The sequence below is a fragment of the Montipora foliosa genome, chromosome 1, assembly GCF_036669935.1.
Source record: "Montipora foliosa isolate CH-2021 chromosome 1, ASM3666993v2, whole genome shotgun sequence".
Classification (NCBI taxonomy): Eukaryota; Metazoa; Cnidaria; class Anthozoa; order Scleractinia; family Acroporidae; genus Montipora; species Montipora foliosa.
The window spans coordinates 49,088,107-49,108,106 of NC_090869.1; the positions used below are offsets into that span (position 1 = coordinate 49,088,107).

At 38.9% G+C, this 20,000-nt stretch overlaps 2 protein-coding genes across 2 annotated transcripts in view; one reads left to right on the plus strand and one right to left on the minus strand.

Annotated features, from left to right (window-relative positions):
* The window catches only part of LOC137970774 (myosin heavy chain, clone 203-like), a 21,757-nt gene extending 12,408 nt beyond the window's left edge, over positions 1–9,349 (minus strand). Inside the window, exon 1 of the mRNA XM_068817340.1 lies at positions 7,911–9,349. The gene's annotated coding sequence lies outside the window, so the exon portion shown is untranslated. The remainder of the gene's footprint in view (positions 1–7,910) is intronic.
* On the plus strand, positions 2,867–12,352 carry LOC138000029 (di-N-acetylchitobiase-like). Its single transcript, XM_068846151.1, has 4 exons — positions 2,867–3,159; positions 9,359–9,589; positions 9,801–9,975; positions 11,046–12,352. Exons 1-4 carry the CDS (start codon positions 2,917–2,919, stop codon positions 11,489–11,491), a joined length of 1,095 nt encoding a protein of 364 aa, XP_068702252.1. The 5' UTR covers positions 2,867–2,916; the 3' UTR covers positions 11,492–12,352.
* Positions 12,353–20,000: the final 7,648 nt, after the last annotated feature.

Below are 20,000 nucleotides of genomic sequence, written 5' to 3' on the forward strand. Positions count from 1 at the left end.
GCTAAGTAGCCCCGGTATCATGAAAACACCGCCTTAGGCAACAGTCCAGATTTCTTTGCGAGAAGGTTAAAAACTAGGAAATAAAAGTGTTGCTTGCTCTCTTAATTACATTTTTCTTTCTTTGGATACTATAACATTGGCAAAAGACGAATGCTCACTCCAAACTTTAGGTTTCCTTCACGGTTTTTTCTAGATTTTCCAGGCAATGAAATTCCTTATGTTGTCATAGAAAAGAAGTTTAGATTTATATAGTTCTTGTATAGTAGCTGAGATTGTTGTTCCGAAAGACTCAGTACTATCCGAAAGTTCAATGATAATAATAATTTTATTCAAAATGTAATCGCTAAAAGTATTACGTTTATAATTTTTGAGAATCGAAAAACTAGACAGAAAGTAACATTGTTTGGTTTCACGAGGGCTGGGGGAATACAAATGTTATTGTAAATGTAATAAAAATTTACACTTGAAAATATACCATACAAATAAAGAAGAAAATTAGAAATTCAATAATTAAAACATGGTAATGTATAGTTTGAAAATTCTGTCAGTTGTTTGTATAAAACAGCAACTGGCTCCTTCACTAGTTTCAATATCTAGGTCAATGTTAAAAATGTCACATGCAGTTCTTCTAGATCTCACCACTCTCGTGTTTCTCAAGCATTTAAGCGATAGAGGACGTTTTCCGAGTTTCCATAGCCTCGTCTAAACACGAGGAGGAGTTGGGAGAATTCGAGACAGTTATGCAAACCCGAGAATTCTCCCAACTCCCCTGTCGAGAATTCTCCCAACTCCTCTGAGTGTTTAGATGAGGCTATGGAAACTCGGAAAAATGTCCTCTATTGCTTTTATAAAATATTTCTCAAAGACAATTCAATAAATGAAGGAAAATGCTGGTTTTTTTACTTCTAGATTGAAACAGATTTTCTTGATACACGCTCATATTTCCTACCAGCCAATCAAAACGCGCGTCTGACAACACAACCAATCAAAATTCCTGTGATGTCACATGTTTCCATACTCTCAACTAAACACAACTATTGAGCAATGAGAGTGCGCGTACTATTCTAATTATTTTATAAAGTAGTATATCTAATGGGGCTGGAAGTGTCTATGCGATTCGGCATTTGGGTGGCAAACTTTAACACCTCCCAAAACCCACGTGCGAGTACATATCTAATCTTGCGTCTAGTGCTGTGTTGGACTCTCTAGGAAGTTTTTATGATCCGGAAATGTTCTGTAAAACGGGCTCGGTTTCAACATCGGCACATACCATGTTCAGTAAGTCAGCTTCCAGATCGCGTAACCCATTATGGCGCTGAGTTATGATTCCCCTGCATTTGCAGTTCATAGCGTGGTCTACCGAAAAGAGCTCCCCACAAATACACGTAGATGGAATATCATCAATTATTAAATTCTCAACCTCGGTTAATGCATTTCTCGTGCTCTGATTGGTTTACTCACTTATCAGCTCATTTTCCTTAATTTGACCTTATGTAGCAAATGATTGCGCTAAGCGTTGCTAAGTTAAAATTGTTTTCGCCGGAAAGCGAAATTTCTCTCTGAATAAAGCAAAAAAAAAAAAGGTTTTGTGCCATCCATTCATTGATCGATCCATACACCCATCTATCCATCTGTCCTTCGCTCCCTCCCTCAGGCTAAAAAAGAACAGTTAGCATCGGTTTTGCTTTTTTCCAAGATGCGGGGATGACGACAAGGACGAATAGAAAAACGTAAGATGATGAGCAACTCGATCATAATAAGCACCAAATACTATGAATTAGGATTTAATGAAGAACTGAGTTTCAAGTTACTTTTTTACTAGCTCAAAACATAGTGTCACATGGGATGGGTGAGCCCAAGCTACAACGTAGAAAGATGGTTTTATTGCCATCAACTTCCAGGGCATTTCACGTTTAAGCCTTGGAAATGAAGTATTAATGTAAACAAATCCGCGCAACAAGTAAGATCATTTCGAAAATTTCTTTAATTGGCGACAAGGCGATTCTTCATCAATGAAATCCTAATCTCACTCATTCTACTTTAACCTACTTACAATTCAAACCATTGAGAAAATATCGAATTTTTCCGCGTTTTGAATAAATTAGCGGAAAATATGCTTAACTATCAAGGGATTTGGTGAGCATATTTAAGGGAGTGTCGAAAGAAATTATTCCTCTTGGTGTTTCTCCCTGGAGGCTCTCAATCTTCCTTGGGAAGTTTTTCTTGGGTCATGCACCGCTATCAGCTGTAAATGAGACTACCTTGGCAAACATTCCTGGGGTAATGCAAGAATAATACACGACACCCATGACACCTGAACAATTTTTTAAAATATTTTAAATGGAAACTAGTGAGAAGCACACAGCAACTGATCTTGTTAACTGTGTTTATTATCCGACCGGTTTCGTCTGACCAAACAGACTTCATCAGGGAGTTTAATTTTGGGGCTCACCAATTTAACGTTAAATCGTGACCCCGAAAATTAAACTTTACACCTTTTCTACGCAGAATTTACGTTATATCCTGCGCGTATTTCTTGTGGCTGTTTTGCTGTTCACACCCTTACTGGAACGTGCTTTTGTACTATAACTTCATGTATAAAACTAGTTCCCTGTAGACATCTTGTTAGAATCCCTGATGAAGTCTGTTTAATCAGACGAAACCGGTCGGATAAACAACAAAGTTAACAAGGTCAGTTGCTGTGTGCTGCTCGCTAGCTTCCATTTAAAAAATTTAAAAAAAATTTAAGAAGGCTCACATTTTTTCTTGGGTCATGAGGTGGGATACCTGTGTCGTAAACATTCCTGGGGGATACAAGGATAATGTATGACACCGATGACACCTGTTGTTTCCTCGTTTCCAGTCTCCACTTTCCACTTTTTGATTTTGACAGTGGTTGTTTGTCTAGTGACAGCGATGGCGGCTCTGTTATGGGTTGTGGTTCTTTGTGTTGTGAGCTACCTCTCGCCTTTGATAAGTGGAAAATGCCCGTGCGAAGATGAGGCCCTTTGCGAGCCGATTGCGAGGCCACCAGGAAAAGAATTTCTCATGTTTTCCACCAAACCTGACTTGTGGAGAAAATACGACTGGGCCAAAGTTACAACAATTGCACTTTTTCGTCCCTGGGATGACGAACTAATGTGCGAAGCCCATAAAAAGGTGGGACATAAATCGTAAAGCTATTTTGTTTACCTTTCTGTCTGTCGCTTTTATCGAGACATTCTAAGAAGTGAAAGGTTATTTTGTTCGAACGCAGTCACCGTATCGCTTCCATGGATTACAATTTCTGACTTCATTTGCATGGAATTTACGCAAAATAATTAAGTTTCGTGGACAGTAATTGGACGCTTTTTCTTTTTAACATGGTTTATTGGTGATACTTAAAAAGCTTTAAGCCTTTGTTACTTATCTTTTAGTGATCGTTTGATGAATGACTTAAACGATATTGTTAAATGGCCTGTGACAGCCTGGTTTCTCGCTTCACAGGTATTTCAGTGAGCGTTGACCGAGACGAGTTTTTTACTTGCATATCTTTGTACGAGGACGATAATTTTGTTGTAACTTTCGAAATAAGTGGCAGCTGACAGTTTGCAATTTTTCGAAAATCTCGAATTTGATGTTATTATCTTTCTCATTCTTTTTACCCTCTTGCCCACTGGGGAACATTCGAGGCAAATTTACATCTTTCTTGTGTTTATCTTTATCTAGCAGGATGCCGTCAGCCACAAAAGCACATTGCTGGTTTACATGTGACGTGATGGTGGCCATGTTGGATGGCAGGAACAATAACTTTATTATAATGCAAATTCTGGGAAAAGAAATTGTATTGTATTGCCATCCAACTTGGCCCCCCTGTCACATAAGTGCAAACCAAGAATTATTGCCCTGTGTTCTGTAAATGCTTCCTGCAATTATCATGTTGCAGAGCACATTCTGTACCTTTGCTCAAGTCCACCCACTTAACCTAAATGACATCAAAAAGTTGTAGGTACTCTCTCTTTTGTTTATCAATGGTCACACATACTTTTTCCTCCATACCTTAATAAATATTTTAATTTAAATTCTTTTGGTAATTCTCATTCTAAACACTAGTAATCTGATGACAATCTTGAAGTTTCTTTGGTCAAATATGGTCAAATACTCTTTAATGTGTAATGGCTCTCACCTTTGGAGGTTTTGCTAAGTGTTGTTACCAAGTCAAATTCTGTTATAACACCCTAAAGAACTTAAAGTGCTACTATGACCAAAAAATCAATATTACTGTTCTTTTTTTTAATTTTAAAACTATGTTAACTGAACACTAAGTGACCCAATTTCATAAAGACAGCTGTTTATGTTTACTGGAATTTTCTTATTTAATCCATTGACCCCTGGGATTGAGGTTTAACAGTTTTTGCTGTCTAACGCGAGACAATTTTACTCGTCAACTGGGGCACTCTGGGATTCCTGAGGAGTGAATGGGTTAATGGTTTGCCAATACTAACCTAGAAATCTTGAGAGAGCTGGTTCGAGGAGAAAATGACGTCACAGACTCGCAAGTTTAAGACTGCAATATGTGAATATGTGGCTGAATTAATATATCTGCAGCACAGGAGTTTTGGGCTTACAGACTTTCGAACTTGTGTAAACTTTGCATATGTAATAAGCTGCATTTACACGCTGAAATTTTAAGCTAGGAGTAGCAATTTAATCCAGAATTTATATTACTCTTTTAGGGTAGTCATTAAGTTTTGAAGCAGGTGTAACACTCAAGATTCCACCCGTAACATGTAAATACATGGCCAAAGGCCATGTAAAGGAAGGGCCGAAGGGCCTGAGCCCCTAGGGGAGTCTGGGGGCATGCTCCCACAGAAAATTCTTCAAATAGGCCATTTCCGAGTTCAAGTCTGCCTCCTCTTCAAAGCGAGTCTAAGTGCGAAGTTTTTGTAATGGTAATTAGTTCTACTTTGCATATGAATGAAAACTATTTTTCATAACAAAAACTTCCCACTTAGTCGCTTAGAAGAGGAGGCATACTTGAACTCAGACCCTCAGAAAATTATGCATTTTCCAGCCCCTCTGAGGTGCAATCAATCAAGAAGTGATGAAAACAAAACAGACCAAAAAATTAACTTCACAATGAATAAAGATATTTACTAACCATGTGGAAATGGTCATGCACAGAACCGTGAAAAATGATCCGCGGAATCCCATTTATATCAAGTACAGGGCATTGATAATGAGGGGTGTTCTCCAAAGGTCTTTACAGAAAATGTTTGGATTTTGACCAAAAACATGTCTTAGAATCAGGAACACAGACAACATGAGGCAGTAATTATATTTTCTTTAGAACGTAAATGTTTATCAAAAAATTTCAATTTTGTTTTGCCCCATGAATATTAATTCTGCAGCAACCATCACCCGTAACATTGACTGGGCTCAGCCGTAACAGATGTTACGGGTTACAGCCCCTATTAAATGACAGCCCTACTCTTTAAAAGAAGCTAGTTGATAATAATTAATTGTTTTTTCTCAGTGCCTGAGTGGGCAGAATTCAACAAATCCTGCAATCTGACTGGTTCCGGGAGCGGGTGGAATTTTCTCATCCTGCCCGCTCACAGCGGGCAGAATCCTAGCTTTGGTTGCGTGAGCTTGGGTGATGACCTTAAATTTGCATTCTTTTTGACACTGAATCTGTTTATATACAAAAGTTACTTTTTATTAGACAAGAGGTTTGGAAATAGCATTCAAACAAGAATATTTCTCTCGAAGCATTCAGTTTGTAAGTCGCTTTAAGACTACATTCGCTATCAAGAGTGGTGTGAGTTATTTCAGAGAGGAAGGAAAGGAGAGAGGAAAAAAGTAAATAAGTTATTTATCAGCTAAGGGTTGGTCCGTATGGCGAAAAACTGTGACCTCAGTATTGAAAAAGCTGCCCTTGGCCTGAGGCCTCAGGCAGCATTTTCAAGACTTCAGTCACAGTTTTTTGCTATATGGACCTCCCAGCTGGCAAATAACACATATTTATTATCGAGCTTAGAATGTGAAGTACTTTTTAATCTTCACAGAATTACTTTTGTGCCTACATTTATGTTATGTTTAAGTTGTATGCGAGTGGAATCATCCATTTTCTATTTTTGAATAGTCCATGATACACTTCCCCCCCCCCCCACCCCAAAAGAAAAATCTTGCACAAACTATTGTTTTCAAATGCTCATGGGGACACTCCATATTTCCAAGAGCATTTAAAAAAAGGAGATTATCCAAAATTGGCGGGGAAGGGGGCAAAAAGTGTTTTATGGGGAATTAAAAAATAGAGAATTGATTAGCCACACTGCTATTTGGATGGTTCTAACTCACTCCTGATCCTGATTTTTAATGCTGAGTTTTTAACTCCTGATATTTTAATGCTGATTTCAGTTAAATAATAATAATAATAATAATAATAATAATAATGATGATAATAATAATAATTTATACATTTATATAGTGCCTATACAGACTGGTTCTAAGTGTCAACTACTTAACAAATTGTTTTTGTCATAACATTGTCAAAGTGTCTGCAAATCCACTTGGCGATCCACAGCTACTTTGACAATGTTATGATGAAATTTATTGTCAGTAACAGGACAGATGCATGAAAAACTGACATCAATTTGTTTTTTACAATAACAAAAAGGCAGAGGGGTCAAAATCAAGTCAAAACATGAGAAGAATGCGAGACAAAAATGCGAGAAACTTCAATCTGACGCGAGCAATATTGCATCATTAGTATAAATACACAGGTGATTATACAAAATTGCACGCTCTCATTGGCTCGCTACCTTGGATTATCAACCGATAATCACCTCGCCGGACAAAATGGCTGCCAGTAGTCGTTTTGCCAAGTGCTGTAAGTTGAAGATGATTTCCCGTTGAAAGGTTTCTTTTTTCACTTTTTTGAAATAATCCCCTGTGTATTTATACTAAAACAATTATTCGCCTCAGGCTCAGTGATTATAGGTGAATATTCACCTCGACTTCGTCTCGGTGAATACCTATTCACTGATAATCACTTCGCCTTTGGCGAATAATTGTTAATTATCACATAAATTATAAATTCATGTGTCTGTCTGCTTATTGACAATAAAAATTAGTCAATGAGCGTGCGAGAATTTTGCACTCACTGTCATTGTAAAAAATAAATTAGAAAGAGATCTATAAGAATGTAGTTTCAAAATATTAATAACAGATCTACAAACTAAGTAAATAAATATGTTTTTAGCTTTGACTTTAGAGTTTGTAAGCAATCACACAACCTGATGTTCTGTGGAAGTGCATTCCATAGATGTGGTGCAGCTACTGCAAAGGAGTGATATCCATTTGACTTTAATTTATATGACCTTCAGGTTAACAGACCTCACAGACCGCACATTAAGGTGATTCCTTAGTAATTGAAATTGTCGTAAGATTTTCTTTACACTTTTCTCAATTGTTCCCTACATTAGGTGACTCGAAATGTGAAGTTAAAAAAATAGGTCACCAAGCTTATTTGCCATATATAACCTGCTCAAGTTACTCATTTAATCATTGCAACCTCATCTATCAAAGAAAAGTTTGCTCCATCGCTTCATGCTATGTTTTTGAAGGAACAGGAAGCACAGCTTTGACGTAATTCTTGAAATAACAAAGCAGTTGTATTGTTCAAAAGGAATAATTTAATTTTTGTTTTATGGCACTGGCACGTGCACACCTCTTCAAAAGGCACTGAGTATAAATATTCCTCGAGCACGTGATCTTGAGTAGACAATTTTGTGCCCATGAGTGATGGCTACGAATCCTTTTTTCCCTGTAACTTTTTTCTCTGACGTAAATGTTTTAATTTTTTTTTACAGCACAAAGAGGAGAAGTAAGAGAATAAAATTATACCAAAAAAAAGATAGGTCACCAACCTCGTTTAGGAGAAAACAGAAAGCAAGCCAAGCTCGTCCTCTTGACAACACGTCTCCCCTATAGTTCTGTTTCACTTTCACTCTCGGACTGAAATGACACTTAAGTATCATCAAGGCTATCACTCAACTCTTCTTTTTGCGAGAGTTTAAATAGTTTCCCGTTTTGCTCTTTACTGCTGTGCTCTGAAAACGGCCATCCTTCTTTCTAGCGAGCTTTTCTGCACAAAAGTTTGCTATTTTGAAATGTTTAAATTGGCCACGTTCGATATATCAATATTCACACATGGCTAGGAGTCTTTACGGTTAAATTTAAACATTGTTTTGTTTAGAAATATCCGTTGAGACTTGTGAGACAAAGAAAACGGAAATGAGCCGTCAAACTTGACCTTAAAGCCTCTTAGCCATGCCTGAATATACGAACATCGCCTTCGCTGTTATGCGCAGAACAGGATGTGGGGTGCAGCGGATGGCGCAGTGGTGAGAGCACTCGCGTCCCACCAATGTGGCCCGGGTTCGATTCCCGGACTCGGCGTCATATGTGGGTTGAGTTTGTTGGTTCTCTACTCTGCACCGAGAGGTTTTCTCCGAGCACTCTGGTTTCCCCTCTCCTCAAAAACCAACATTTAACTTGATTTACTTTCATTCTTCATTTCAGTTTACAGTGTCCCCAATTAGCGCTCCAGCGCTAGAACGACTGGACACTTAAATAAAGTTCCTTTCCTTTCCTTTCAGTGCAATACTAGGAATAACCTTAATAATAATAATAATAATAATAACAATTATAATAATAATAATAATAATAATAATAATAAAATATTTTTGTAGCGCTAGAATCCTTAAAGTTCAAAAGTGCATAACAAGAGCAATACAATATATGGCTAAATAAAAATGGCGAAAACTTATAAAAATGCTTTTTTAAAAAGGGAAGTTTTAAGTTTGTTTTTAAAAAGAGACACTGAGGAACTGTTCTTAACGTCAAACGGTAGAGTATTCCAGAGTGTGGGGGCTGCCACAGAGAAAGATCTTGCATGCACCATATGATCTCAAGTTAAAACATGGAATATAAAGAAGATTCTTTGATGATGAACGTAGCTGATGAGATGGCAATTACATGTAAGGTATAAGTAGATCACGAATGTACAAAGGTGAGATTGAGGGTTTGTGAACCTGGAGAGAATATTTGTGATATAACTAGGAGCCAAACCATGCGAGGCCTTAAAGGTTAACAGGATACTTTTTACCACGAGAGTATAATATATTGTATAGATATGATTTCCTTAAAAATGGCCAAAAGTCTTCAGTGGTTTGTTTTTAATTATCACTAACCAATTGATATCTGAGCTGCCCTGGACTGTCCCCATTGACAAGTAGAATCGTGTGGCGTAAGACAGAGTAAAATCTGTTAAGTTTCACTACCAGGAGTCAATGGGTTAATTGTATTTTAACAGGGTGTGCGAGTTGTCTTGGCAGCAAACTTCCCAACGGAAAAACTTAGCAGCAAAGAAATAAGAACCAAGTGGATCAAAAACCTGACTAAAGAGGCTCTTGCCAGGCATGCAGATGGTGTCAATATTGATATTGAGTCACCAATACCCAAGAGATCAAGAGAGGTTACATTGTTAACAAAACTGGTTAATGAGACAGCTACAGCTTTTCATTCAGTTATAAAAAATGCACAGGTAACAGAATCACCAAGCTAACCTATCATATTGAAATAATTCTGTTGCAATTATTGCAAAATAATCGCATAGTTCTTTAACTTCACAATTTGTGCAAAATACTTGAGCACCTGCTGTAAATCAAAGTAAGCATTTAGTCCACTGAAATTACTTTTTCATGATTGTACATTTTTCCCTTAACACTTTTAAACCTTTTTGTTTCTTTTTTCAGGTGTCTTTTGATGTTGCATGGTCCCCAGATTGTATTGATGGTCGCTGTTATGATGCACTGGCTCTTTCCAAAGTAGTGGATTTTCTCGTTGTTATGGCATATGATGAACAGAGTCAGATTAAAACAGGAGAGTGCATAGCAAAGGCAAATTCACCTATCAATCAAACGAGATATGGTAACTGCCTAGTTTTCGCAATAGTTTTTAAGAGAAAAAACAGTGAACATACTACACTCAAGTCCCATTCTTATCCCCAGTGTCTACTTTTCTTTTGGTCAGCACCAAGATCACAGACTCTGGCCACAGCCAAAAATGCGTGCAGTCTATAATGTTGTAATCAGTGATGACCGTTATTGTTTCAAATTTCTGAGAATGTACAGAATGGCCGGAAGTCTGTGGTTAACTGACTTCCTCGCTGCTTTGGTTGTGGCCAGAATCTGTGTTCATGGTGCTGACCAAAAGAAAAGCAGACTCTTAGTCCCCCCTCCCCCCCCCCCCCCCCCACCCCTTTCCGCACAAACACACACACACATGTGTACCTATCCAGAATGGCCAGTTTGGCTCCAGCCAAAGACTATCTTTTCCCTGCATATTTGGAACGATTTCCATGACATCTCCCTCCCCCCTACAGCAGCATTTTTGCAGCAGACCTCCACAATTTTTTTTTATAATTTAATGTTAACTTATCGTCTCTTAAGTACTTTGACTTAGTTTCTTAGTCAGTCCACAGTCCAGTTTTCTTTATCTTTGCTTACCAGTGGAATCAATGTGTATATCTAACACTACTCTCTTAATTTGAAAAAGGGTGAAGGGATGCTTGAGAAGTTTCTGTAATAGTAGTTCTGTAACTGGAATTTTTTTATGAGCAATACTTCCCAAATTTGATGAAAGCAGCCAGCTGAGGATTGCATGTTACTATTGCGTACACTCACCTCATTTCCAGTCACATATAGATTAAAAATTGACATTTTTCTCCAGGGATGGAACGGAATCTTTTGTGGTTTATGGGTCATTGTTATTGCCTTTGAAGCTGAAGGTCTTAAATGAGAATCCAAATTGATACAGCTGTAGACCTTAAGCTTCAAAGGAAATTGATTGTGTATCAGTCTTGTGCATATGAGGGAAAATCATTTCCAAAAGAAGCAATAGTGTAAAATGAAGAGTCTGAGCCCGATCCTTTACTTTGGGTCTTTCAGGTAGAGAAATTAAATGTGGCCACTACTCAATGTCATAATCTTGTTTTTCAGCTGTGGGAGAGTACTTAGCTCTGGGAATCAAACCAGAAAAACTGGTTCTCGGCCTGCCATGGTATGGCTACGATTACCCATGTGTTAGCTTCATAAACAACGTCTGCTACATCAAGAAAGTTCCCTTTCGGGGTGTGAATTGCAGTGATGCTGCTGGTAGACAGGCTGAGTATGGTGAAATACAGGACTTAGTCATTAGCAGAGCCTTGTTCAAGCCACAATTTGACCAAGATACTGTTTCATACTATTTTGATTATGAAGACACTGTTGGTGGCATGCACCAGCTCTGGTTTGATGATGTGAACAGCTTGAAACCAAAGTACGAGTTTGCTGTAAGTCAAGGTCTGAATGGTGTTGCCATCTGGAATGCAGATCTGCTAGATTACAGTGACAGTGCCAGATCCAAATTGCAAACTAAAAACATGTGGGATGCTTTGGAACACTAGCTTACATGTGCTTTAGAGATGCAACTTGGCAAACTCTTTGCTCATATGAATATTATTAAAACGGCCTTAAATCACGAGGCAATTAGCTAGATTTCTCCTCCAATCAATGGCCAATTTTTATGAATTTTTTTCTTGGGGATATGATTTAATACAGATTGAGGCCTTTTTTTTGGCTACAGTGTTGAGGAAATTTGCCCCTTTTTGTCCAGCACTTGCAAAGGTTAGCTTGGAATGAAAACAAACTGTTGCTTGGATTACTTTGAAATATCAACCAAGTGCACTTTAAATGGACTTTGATTACTATAAGCCAATCAGAGGTTTTTATCATGCGTCATCATTAAATTGGATAAGGTTGACATATCAATGGACATTTGATTGTTTTATTCAAAAGGACCAGTCAAATAGAATGGCATGTCAGCATAGATTAGAGGTTTGAATTATGCCAAAGCTACAATTGTCAGACTCGGATTGAACTTTATTAAAAATGGAGAACATAATCATATTTTTCAAATAACTTGGATATTATGGGTTACATTGAGCCAATGAATTTACTATTTGCATTGTTCGATTATTTTGAAATACTATGAAAGGGGCGGGGATACACATCGGAAATTTCGAATTAAACTCCTAAAGGAGACCAATGTGGGCAAGGCTCAGTCTTTGTTCATCCATAAAAGAGACCATATTTAAAACATATTTCACTGACCCATATTGAAATAAATATATATATATAAGCAACACGCATTGTATTTTGTCACACTATTAACCAATTAATACTTTGTAACAATTGCATGTTAAGGTCCCTGAGGAAGGCAAATGTCGTCGGGTCTTGAATAAAGTGTTGAAAACGGAAGCGCATTCTCCATTGTGCGAGTTATATATTTATTTATTAAATTCTCAACCTCGGATAATGCATTTCGCGTGCTCTGATTGGTTCACTCGATCTCTCATATACCTTAGTTTGACCTTATATGGTAAATGATTGCGCTAAGCGTTGCTAAACTAAAAAATGTTTCGCCGGAAAGCGAAATTTCTTTTTGAATAAAGCCAAAAAAGAAAAGAAACTTTTTTGTGGAACGTTTGGATCAATTTCGACGTTTTATAACCTGTTTTTTGTGATGAGCCTCAGTATATTTAACAATTATTCCATTCGCGCTTGTTGGATATGAGACTGGTTATAGCTCAGTATTTACCATCTCATATCCAAAGCGCGCTCATGGAATAATTGTTAAATATACAGAGAAAGAAAAAGTTAAGTCTCCAACGAACTTCTCACAGGTCTTGTTTAATACTGTGTAAACGTTTCGCCCTTCGGGCTTCTTCAGTACACGTTAAAAATTACCTGGTAAAAGCTAAGATTGATGCTGCGTTATTGACACAAAATTGTAACACAAAAGGTGTAGAAAACTACTACTATCGTTATTGCGCATACGTTCTGCGCATCTCAAGATGCTCGGATTTCCTATGGGTGGTGCTTCTTAATACAGGGATATTTTTGCGCGGTTGAAAACTATACAAAGAAAGCAGAACTTAGCAAGTGCTCTTGATATCCAAAGAGAATTAAGCTTAAATTTGGAAAAGAACGCCATTCATTGCTTTGTATTTTAAAGCTTTTTACAAATATTGTTGATTAATTATCTTCGAAAAATGCGTGGCTACCCAAATTTTCTTTTTGGATTTCAATAACACTTGTTAAGATCTTCTCCCGCATATTCAGTAAACCGCGCAAAAATTAGTAGGCACCGTCCTTAAGTAAAACAATACGTGAAATATATATATATATATATAGTATTGTTTTAGTTTATGGAGTTAACTGCAATACTACATAGCTCTAGCTCAACTATTGAGCCTTTACTTAATCTACTTAACTGACTCTTTACATTAATTGCCCTTGTCCGCCTGTGAATCACATGTTGATCCAGCGTTATCTTACCTGAAATAAGGAGCAGGAGCCCATGACTAGGAGTGAACATCTGCTATACTCAAGGCTGTCAACCCCCAAACTCTTCAAATATTGAAAATTGATAGGGATGGGATGACAGAAGACGTCAAAACACTTGTGATGTCATTTCTGATGACGTCATAATGCGTATCTTAAGCAAAAACAAAGTACACTGTCACACAACCTAGGTAAATGTCAAAAAACGCGCGAAAAAGTTGTCATGGGCATTGCAACATTTAATTTGATTAGTTTATTTCGGACCAAGCACATTATTTGCTCAAATTGCAATCCGTCAATAGCAACGCTTGCAAGAACGGTTTATCAGAGTTTGAGGAATATAAACGTTTGAATTTTGTTACTATCTCTCCCACCAATTTGGCCCGGGTTCGATTCCCAGACTCGGCGTCATATGTGGGTTGAGTTTGTTGGTTCTCTACTCTGCTCAGAGAGGTTTTTCTCCGGGTACTCCGGTTTTCCCCTCTCCACAAAAACCAATATTTGATTTGATTTGAGTTAATTTTGTTAGTGCTCCCAATTAGGGCCTCCCTAGGAAGCTGGCAGTCTGGCACGAGATGACGGGAACCGAAAGTTGCTCGATGGTTTTGGTCCCAGTACATCCTATTTGCAAGTTTGCAAGACGTCCGATAACTTGCAGCTAGAGACAATACCAGAACCAGCAAACATAGCCAGAGACCGTTGCCTAAGACAAAGAAAGTCAAATACAATAGAAGAGGAGCTTGTGACACCAAAAAAGTTTTGCTATAGTATCGTGATACATTTTTTGGACTTGTTTCCCTCATTTTGCAAAACGAAATACTTTTAAGAAAAAGTGGCTTAATTTGGAAAAACGAGCTAGCTTAATTTGAGCATAATTTGGGCACAAAATGAGCACTGCTAGTATACTTTTCGTGACAGTCCCTTTCACGCTCGCTAAATGAGAGATGGCCAGCCTACCACGCTTGTAAAATCGGAAGTGACACTTTATCACCCGGGTGAGGGTGGGAGGGAGAACAAGCGCTGCAGGGTTTGATGGCAAGCGTCAAAAGGAAACCCGCACCACACTGTATGCCTAAAGATTGGCCCGCTCGCTCAGAGCGTCTTTAGCGAAATGGGCCCCGATGGTATCCGGGGGCTCTTATTTATACTCGCTTTGTAAGGAACTTGCGCGAATAGTATACTTTTCGCGACAGTCCCTTTCACGCTCACTAAATAAGAGATGGCCAGCCTACCACGTCCCGACGTGTAAGTTTATTTAATCACATTCCCAACACAACTCTACGAAACTATACATCGCAATACTTAACTGTAGAACCTAACGCCAAAACTGAGAATTGGAACCCCCGGGAAAAGCCTTGGTAAATCGCGAGAGTCTGTTAAGTTCAATGTAGGATTCACTGCGCAAGTCAGTGTCGACATTTGAACGAGAAAGAAGCTCCGATGGGACTCCTGGCTGAAGAACCTGTGCTACTTTCATGTAATGACTCGCCGTAGACGTTTGACGCCAACCGACGTGTTCCCGTCGTAAGTCGAGGCTTTCTCGTGACTCGAAACCTTTGCCACAGAGGCCAGCTGTTCCGCCAATCTGAGAGCCTCGTACTTTTCGAAGTCCTCTTCTCTTCTAAACCCATACTGTGTTATTTTGGTCAAAAGGGAAGGGACATCCACAGCCGTAGTCGCATCTTCTAAGGACTTAATCCTGGCGGCTAAACTCGCGACAGGGTCAGCCTACAAACAACGGAAGCAGATGAGACACACCGTGGGACTGGCTGCCAACCCTTGGGTGGCATGACAACAATTAAAATTGCAGACAGAAAAAAAAACTGAAAAGTAGCATAGAAACCCACCCAGGGGATGGCAGCCTCAGCGTCTAGGGCATTAGACACCCTTTCAGACAGCCATCGGGAAAATTTAGAAATAAGCGATAATTAATGAAAAACATACACCATGCCTCGCCTTTAACGGAAAATAGCTGAAAAGGAGCTGACCAGGACAAGCAAATAATGAAAAAATTTAATCCCATAAGCGTAGGGAATAAGAAAACACATTAGCGCAACATAACTTACTAAGACAAACTTATTCCATCCATGCACACGCAAGAAATCCGCGTGAGAAAGGGTGAATCTGACAGTGCAGACACACAATATAACGAGCACGCGCCTAAACTCGCAATATGACAAGGAGAGGATACAGGGTAGGACGCACGTTATACGACGGCTGTCCAAAATGAATTTGTAAATAAGGACAGTAACATACCTGCAATAGAATGCACCTAACCGTAACAACAGTAGAATAATCATCCTGAAACCATTCGTAAAACCGAAATTTGCATGACACAGCACATTCAATCAACTCCAATTAGCAACATGAAAGTGCATAAACACAAGCACAACTGTTGAGGAAAACGAATCTTAAAACTGGAGTTTTCAGGGTACAGCGCGTAAATATACGTCACAAGTAGTACAAAATTACATTCAGTTTTGGGGGAAAAAAGTATAAAGGCTCGACGCAAACTGAAAATTACGCTGCGGAACTGAGCACGAACGGTAAATTCCAAATAGCAAAATGAAACCTCACAAACACGCGTGCACAAATACTGACGGAAATCAAGATCAAAACACGCCAAAAGCGAAAATTTACGGGACGTAGAGCGTACAGCAAACTCCACAAGCAATATGAAATAACATGAACTCACGTGCACAAATAAAAGCAGGGAAGGGAAGGTTCAAGCACGCCATAAAACCGAAATTTACAGGGGAAAACAAACTCCTCAAGCAAGATAAACTGCATGAGGTCTCGTGTACAATTCCTAGGGAGGGGGAGGGAGAGGGAAGGTTCAAGCACGACGTAAAACCGAAATTTACGGGGCACAGCACGCACAACAAATTCCTCAAGCCATATAAACTGCAAAAAAATTCACGTGCACACATCCTAGGGGCAAGGAAGGGAAGGGGAAGGATCAAGCACACCGTAAAACCGAAATTTCAAGGGCACAGCACGTACAACAAAACTCCTCAAGCAATATAACGTTTCATAAGCTCACGTGCACAACTTCTAGGGGCAAGGAAGGGAGAGGGAAGGTTCAAGCACGCCGCCAAACCAAAATTACGGGCTACATCACTTACTATAACCCACTGAACAGCAAAATAACCTTGCATGAACACACGCGCACAATTCTTGGGGGTAGGGAAGGGAAAAAACCCGCCATAGGAGCGAGAAATATGGGAGACAAGGCGAGAAACCGTGCAGGAGGACATAAGGTAAAAGAACGCGAGATTATACCTGCCAAGCGGGTGCAGCAGCAATATTCTGAGCTGGCTGTACTTGTGGTTGGTCAACATCGGGTCGCTGAAGTTGCATGTTCTGGTTCTGGTTCTGGTTCTGGATAACCGCTTGAGCCGGCCTGACGCCGGCGTCCAAAGGCGCTTGAGGTTCATCTGCCATAGTTGGTCTACACGTCTAGGCGTCTTTAGCGAAATGGGCCCCGATGGTATCCGGGGGCTCTTATTTATACTCGCTCTGTAAGGGACTGGAGCGAATAGCGGTGCATGACCCAAGAAAAAATTTCCCAAGGACGATTGAGAGCCTCCAGGGAGAAACACCAAGAGGAACAATTTCATTCGACACTCCATTAAATATGCTTACCAAATCCCTTGATAACTGATAACCAAAAAAGCATATTTTTCCGCTAATTTATTCAAAACGCGGAAAAATTCGATATTTTCTCAATGGTTTGAGTTGTAAGTGGGTTAACGTAGAATGAGTGAGATGAGGATTTCATTAATGAAGAATCGCCTTGTCGCCAATTAAAGAAATTTTCAAAATGAACTTACTTGTTGCGCGGATTTGTTAACATTAATATTTCATTTCCAAGGCTTAAACGTGAAATGCCCTGGAAGTTGATGACAATAAAACCATCTTTCATATTTCTTTCTTTCCGGCCTGGCAAAATAAAGTCCAAACTACGCTGTTGCCTGGGCTCACCCATTCCATGTGACACTATGTTTTGAGCTACAGTAGTAAAAAATTAACTTGAAACTCAGTTCTTCATTAAATCCTAATTCATAGTATTTGGTGCTTATTATGATTGAGTTGCTCATCATCTTACGTCCATCTATTTGTCCTTGTCGTCATCCCTGCATCTTGGAAAAAAGCAAAACCGATGCTAATTGTTCTTTTTTAGCCTGAGGGAGGGAGGGAAGGACGGATGGATAGATGGGTGGATGGATCGATCAATGAATGGATGCAATAGGGACATCCTGGCCATACCTCATCACAAAAACATTTGTTACCTTTTCGCTTACTTCTAAACGTCGGAATTGTTCCAAACTTTCCACAAAACCTTTTTTTTTTGCTTTATTCAGAGAGAAATTTCGCTTTCCGGCGAAAACAATTTTAACTCAGCAACGCTTAGCGCAATCATTTGCCATATAAGGTCAAACTACGGAAAATGAGCTGATAACTGAGTAAACCAATCAGAACACGAGAAATGCATTACGCATTACCGAGGTTGAGAATTTAATAGTTGATGATATTCCATCTACGTGTATTTGTGGGGAGGTCTTTTCGGTAGACATGAACTGCAAATGCAGGGGAATCATAACTCAGCGCCATAATGGGTTACGCGATCTGGAAGCTGACTTACTGAACATGGTATGCACCGATGTTGAAACCGAGCCCGTTTTACAGAACATTTCCGGATTATAAAAACTTTCTAGAGGGTCCAAAACAGCACTAGACGCATGATTAGATATGTACACGCACGTGGGTTTTGGGAGAATCATCGATCCGCATTCTTTGGTGTTAAAGTTTGCCACCCAAATGCCGAATCACATAGACACTTCCAGCCCCATTAGATATACTACTTTATAAAATAATTAGGATAGTACGCGCACTCTCGTTGGTCAATAGCTGTGTTTAGATGAGAGTATGGAAACATGTGACATCACAGGAATTTTGATTGGTTGTGTTGTTAGATGCGCGTTTTGATTGGCTGGTAGGAAATATGAGCGTGTATCAAAAAAATCTGTTTCAATCTAGAAGTTCAATCTTCATTTATTGAATTGTCTTTGAGAAATATTTTATAAAGCAATAGAGGACATTTTTCCGAGTTTCCATAGCCTCATCTAAACACTCGGAGGAGTTGGGAGAATTACAGTTATGCAAACCCTCGACTTCGTCTCGGGTTTGCATAAATGCTTGAGAGACACGAGAGTGGTGAGATCTAGAAGAACTGCATGTGACATTTTTAACATTGACCTAGATATTGAAACTAGTGAAGCAGCCAGTTGCTGTTTTATACAAACAACTGACAGAATTTTCAAACTATACATTACCATGTTTTAATTATTGAATTTCTAATTTTCTTCTTTATTTGTATGCTATATTTTTATTACATTTACAATAACATTTGTATTCCCTCAGCCCTCGTGAAACCAAACAATGTTACTTTCTGTCTAGCTTTTCGATTCTCAAAAATTATAAACGCAATACACCTTATTCCAAAATGGCCGCTGATTTATGCGCATACAAATTGGCCCTTGTTGCCTCGTTCAAGATAAAATGTTCTTTTGAATTTTAAGCTTAAGAACGAGGCATCAAGGGCTAATTTGAATAAAAACAAAAGAATATTTAAATGGCGGCCATTTTGGAATAAGGTGTATACTTTTAGCGACTACATTTTGAATAAAATTATTATTATTATCATTGAACTGTCGGATAGTACTGAGTCTTTCGGAACAACAATCTCAACTACTATACGAGAACTATATAAATCTAAACTACTTTTCTATGACAACATAAGGAATTTCATTGCCTGGAAAACCTAGAAAAAACCGTGAAGGAAACCTAAAGTTTGGAGTGAGCATTCGTCTTTTGCCAATCTTATAGCATCCAAAGGAAAGGAAAGATTTGATTTTTTGACTTTAGAAAGAAAAATGTAATTAAGAGAGCAAGCAACACTTTTATTTCCTAGATTTTAACCTTCTCGCAAAGAAATCTGGACTGTTGCCTAAGGGGGTGTTTACATGATACCGGGGCTACTTAGCTTTAGCACCAGCGTGAGTTCGCTCCTGTTCCCTCTTAGCTCTGTATTTGTTTACATGATATCACCGAAAAAAGTCATGCTGGGGCGACTCACACCGGCGCGAGCTCACTCCGGTTGCTTCACCGGAGCGAAAATTTCGTTGCGGCGCGAAATCTCGCAACGGTATCATGTAAACAAAGAACTACCACTCGTTCTGATGTGAAATCGGCCTCCCGGTGGGCTGGAACGGGTAGCACATGCGTACTTTTCCCGATAGACGCCATATTTGCAATTTGGATTCACGCTTGTGTTTTATCGATATGTGGTGTCCCTTCAGGCAGATACGATACGAATTCACCTCGTTATCATGTAAACTCGGTATCAAGATGTCACCCCGGTGAGAGTTTTCTCATGTAAACACCCCCTTAGTTTCTTCTTCATTTTTAACTGAAACGACAGTTTTCTTTTTTTGGGGATCATTTTTAATATTGCTCTGCCCTTGTTCATTGGAGCAAGGTTTTTTTTGGCTATAACTAATAGTATAG

Excerpts from the sequence above, each read along its gene's own strand:
- LOC138000029 (XM_068846151.1), top strand. The coding sequence starts at position 2,917 with ATGGCGGCTCTGTTATGGGTTGTGGTTCTTTGTGTTGTGAGCTACCTC. Across the intron at positions 3,160-9,358 it reads TGTGCGAAGCCCATAAAAAG|GGTGTGCGAGTTGTCTTGGC; the intron begins GTGGGACATAAA and ends GTATTTTAACAG. Across the intron at positions 9,590-9,800 it reads CAGTTATAAAAAATGCACAG|GTGTCTTTTGATGTTGCATG; the intron begins GTAACAGAATCA and ends TTCTTTTTTCAG.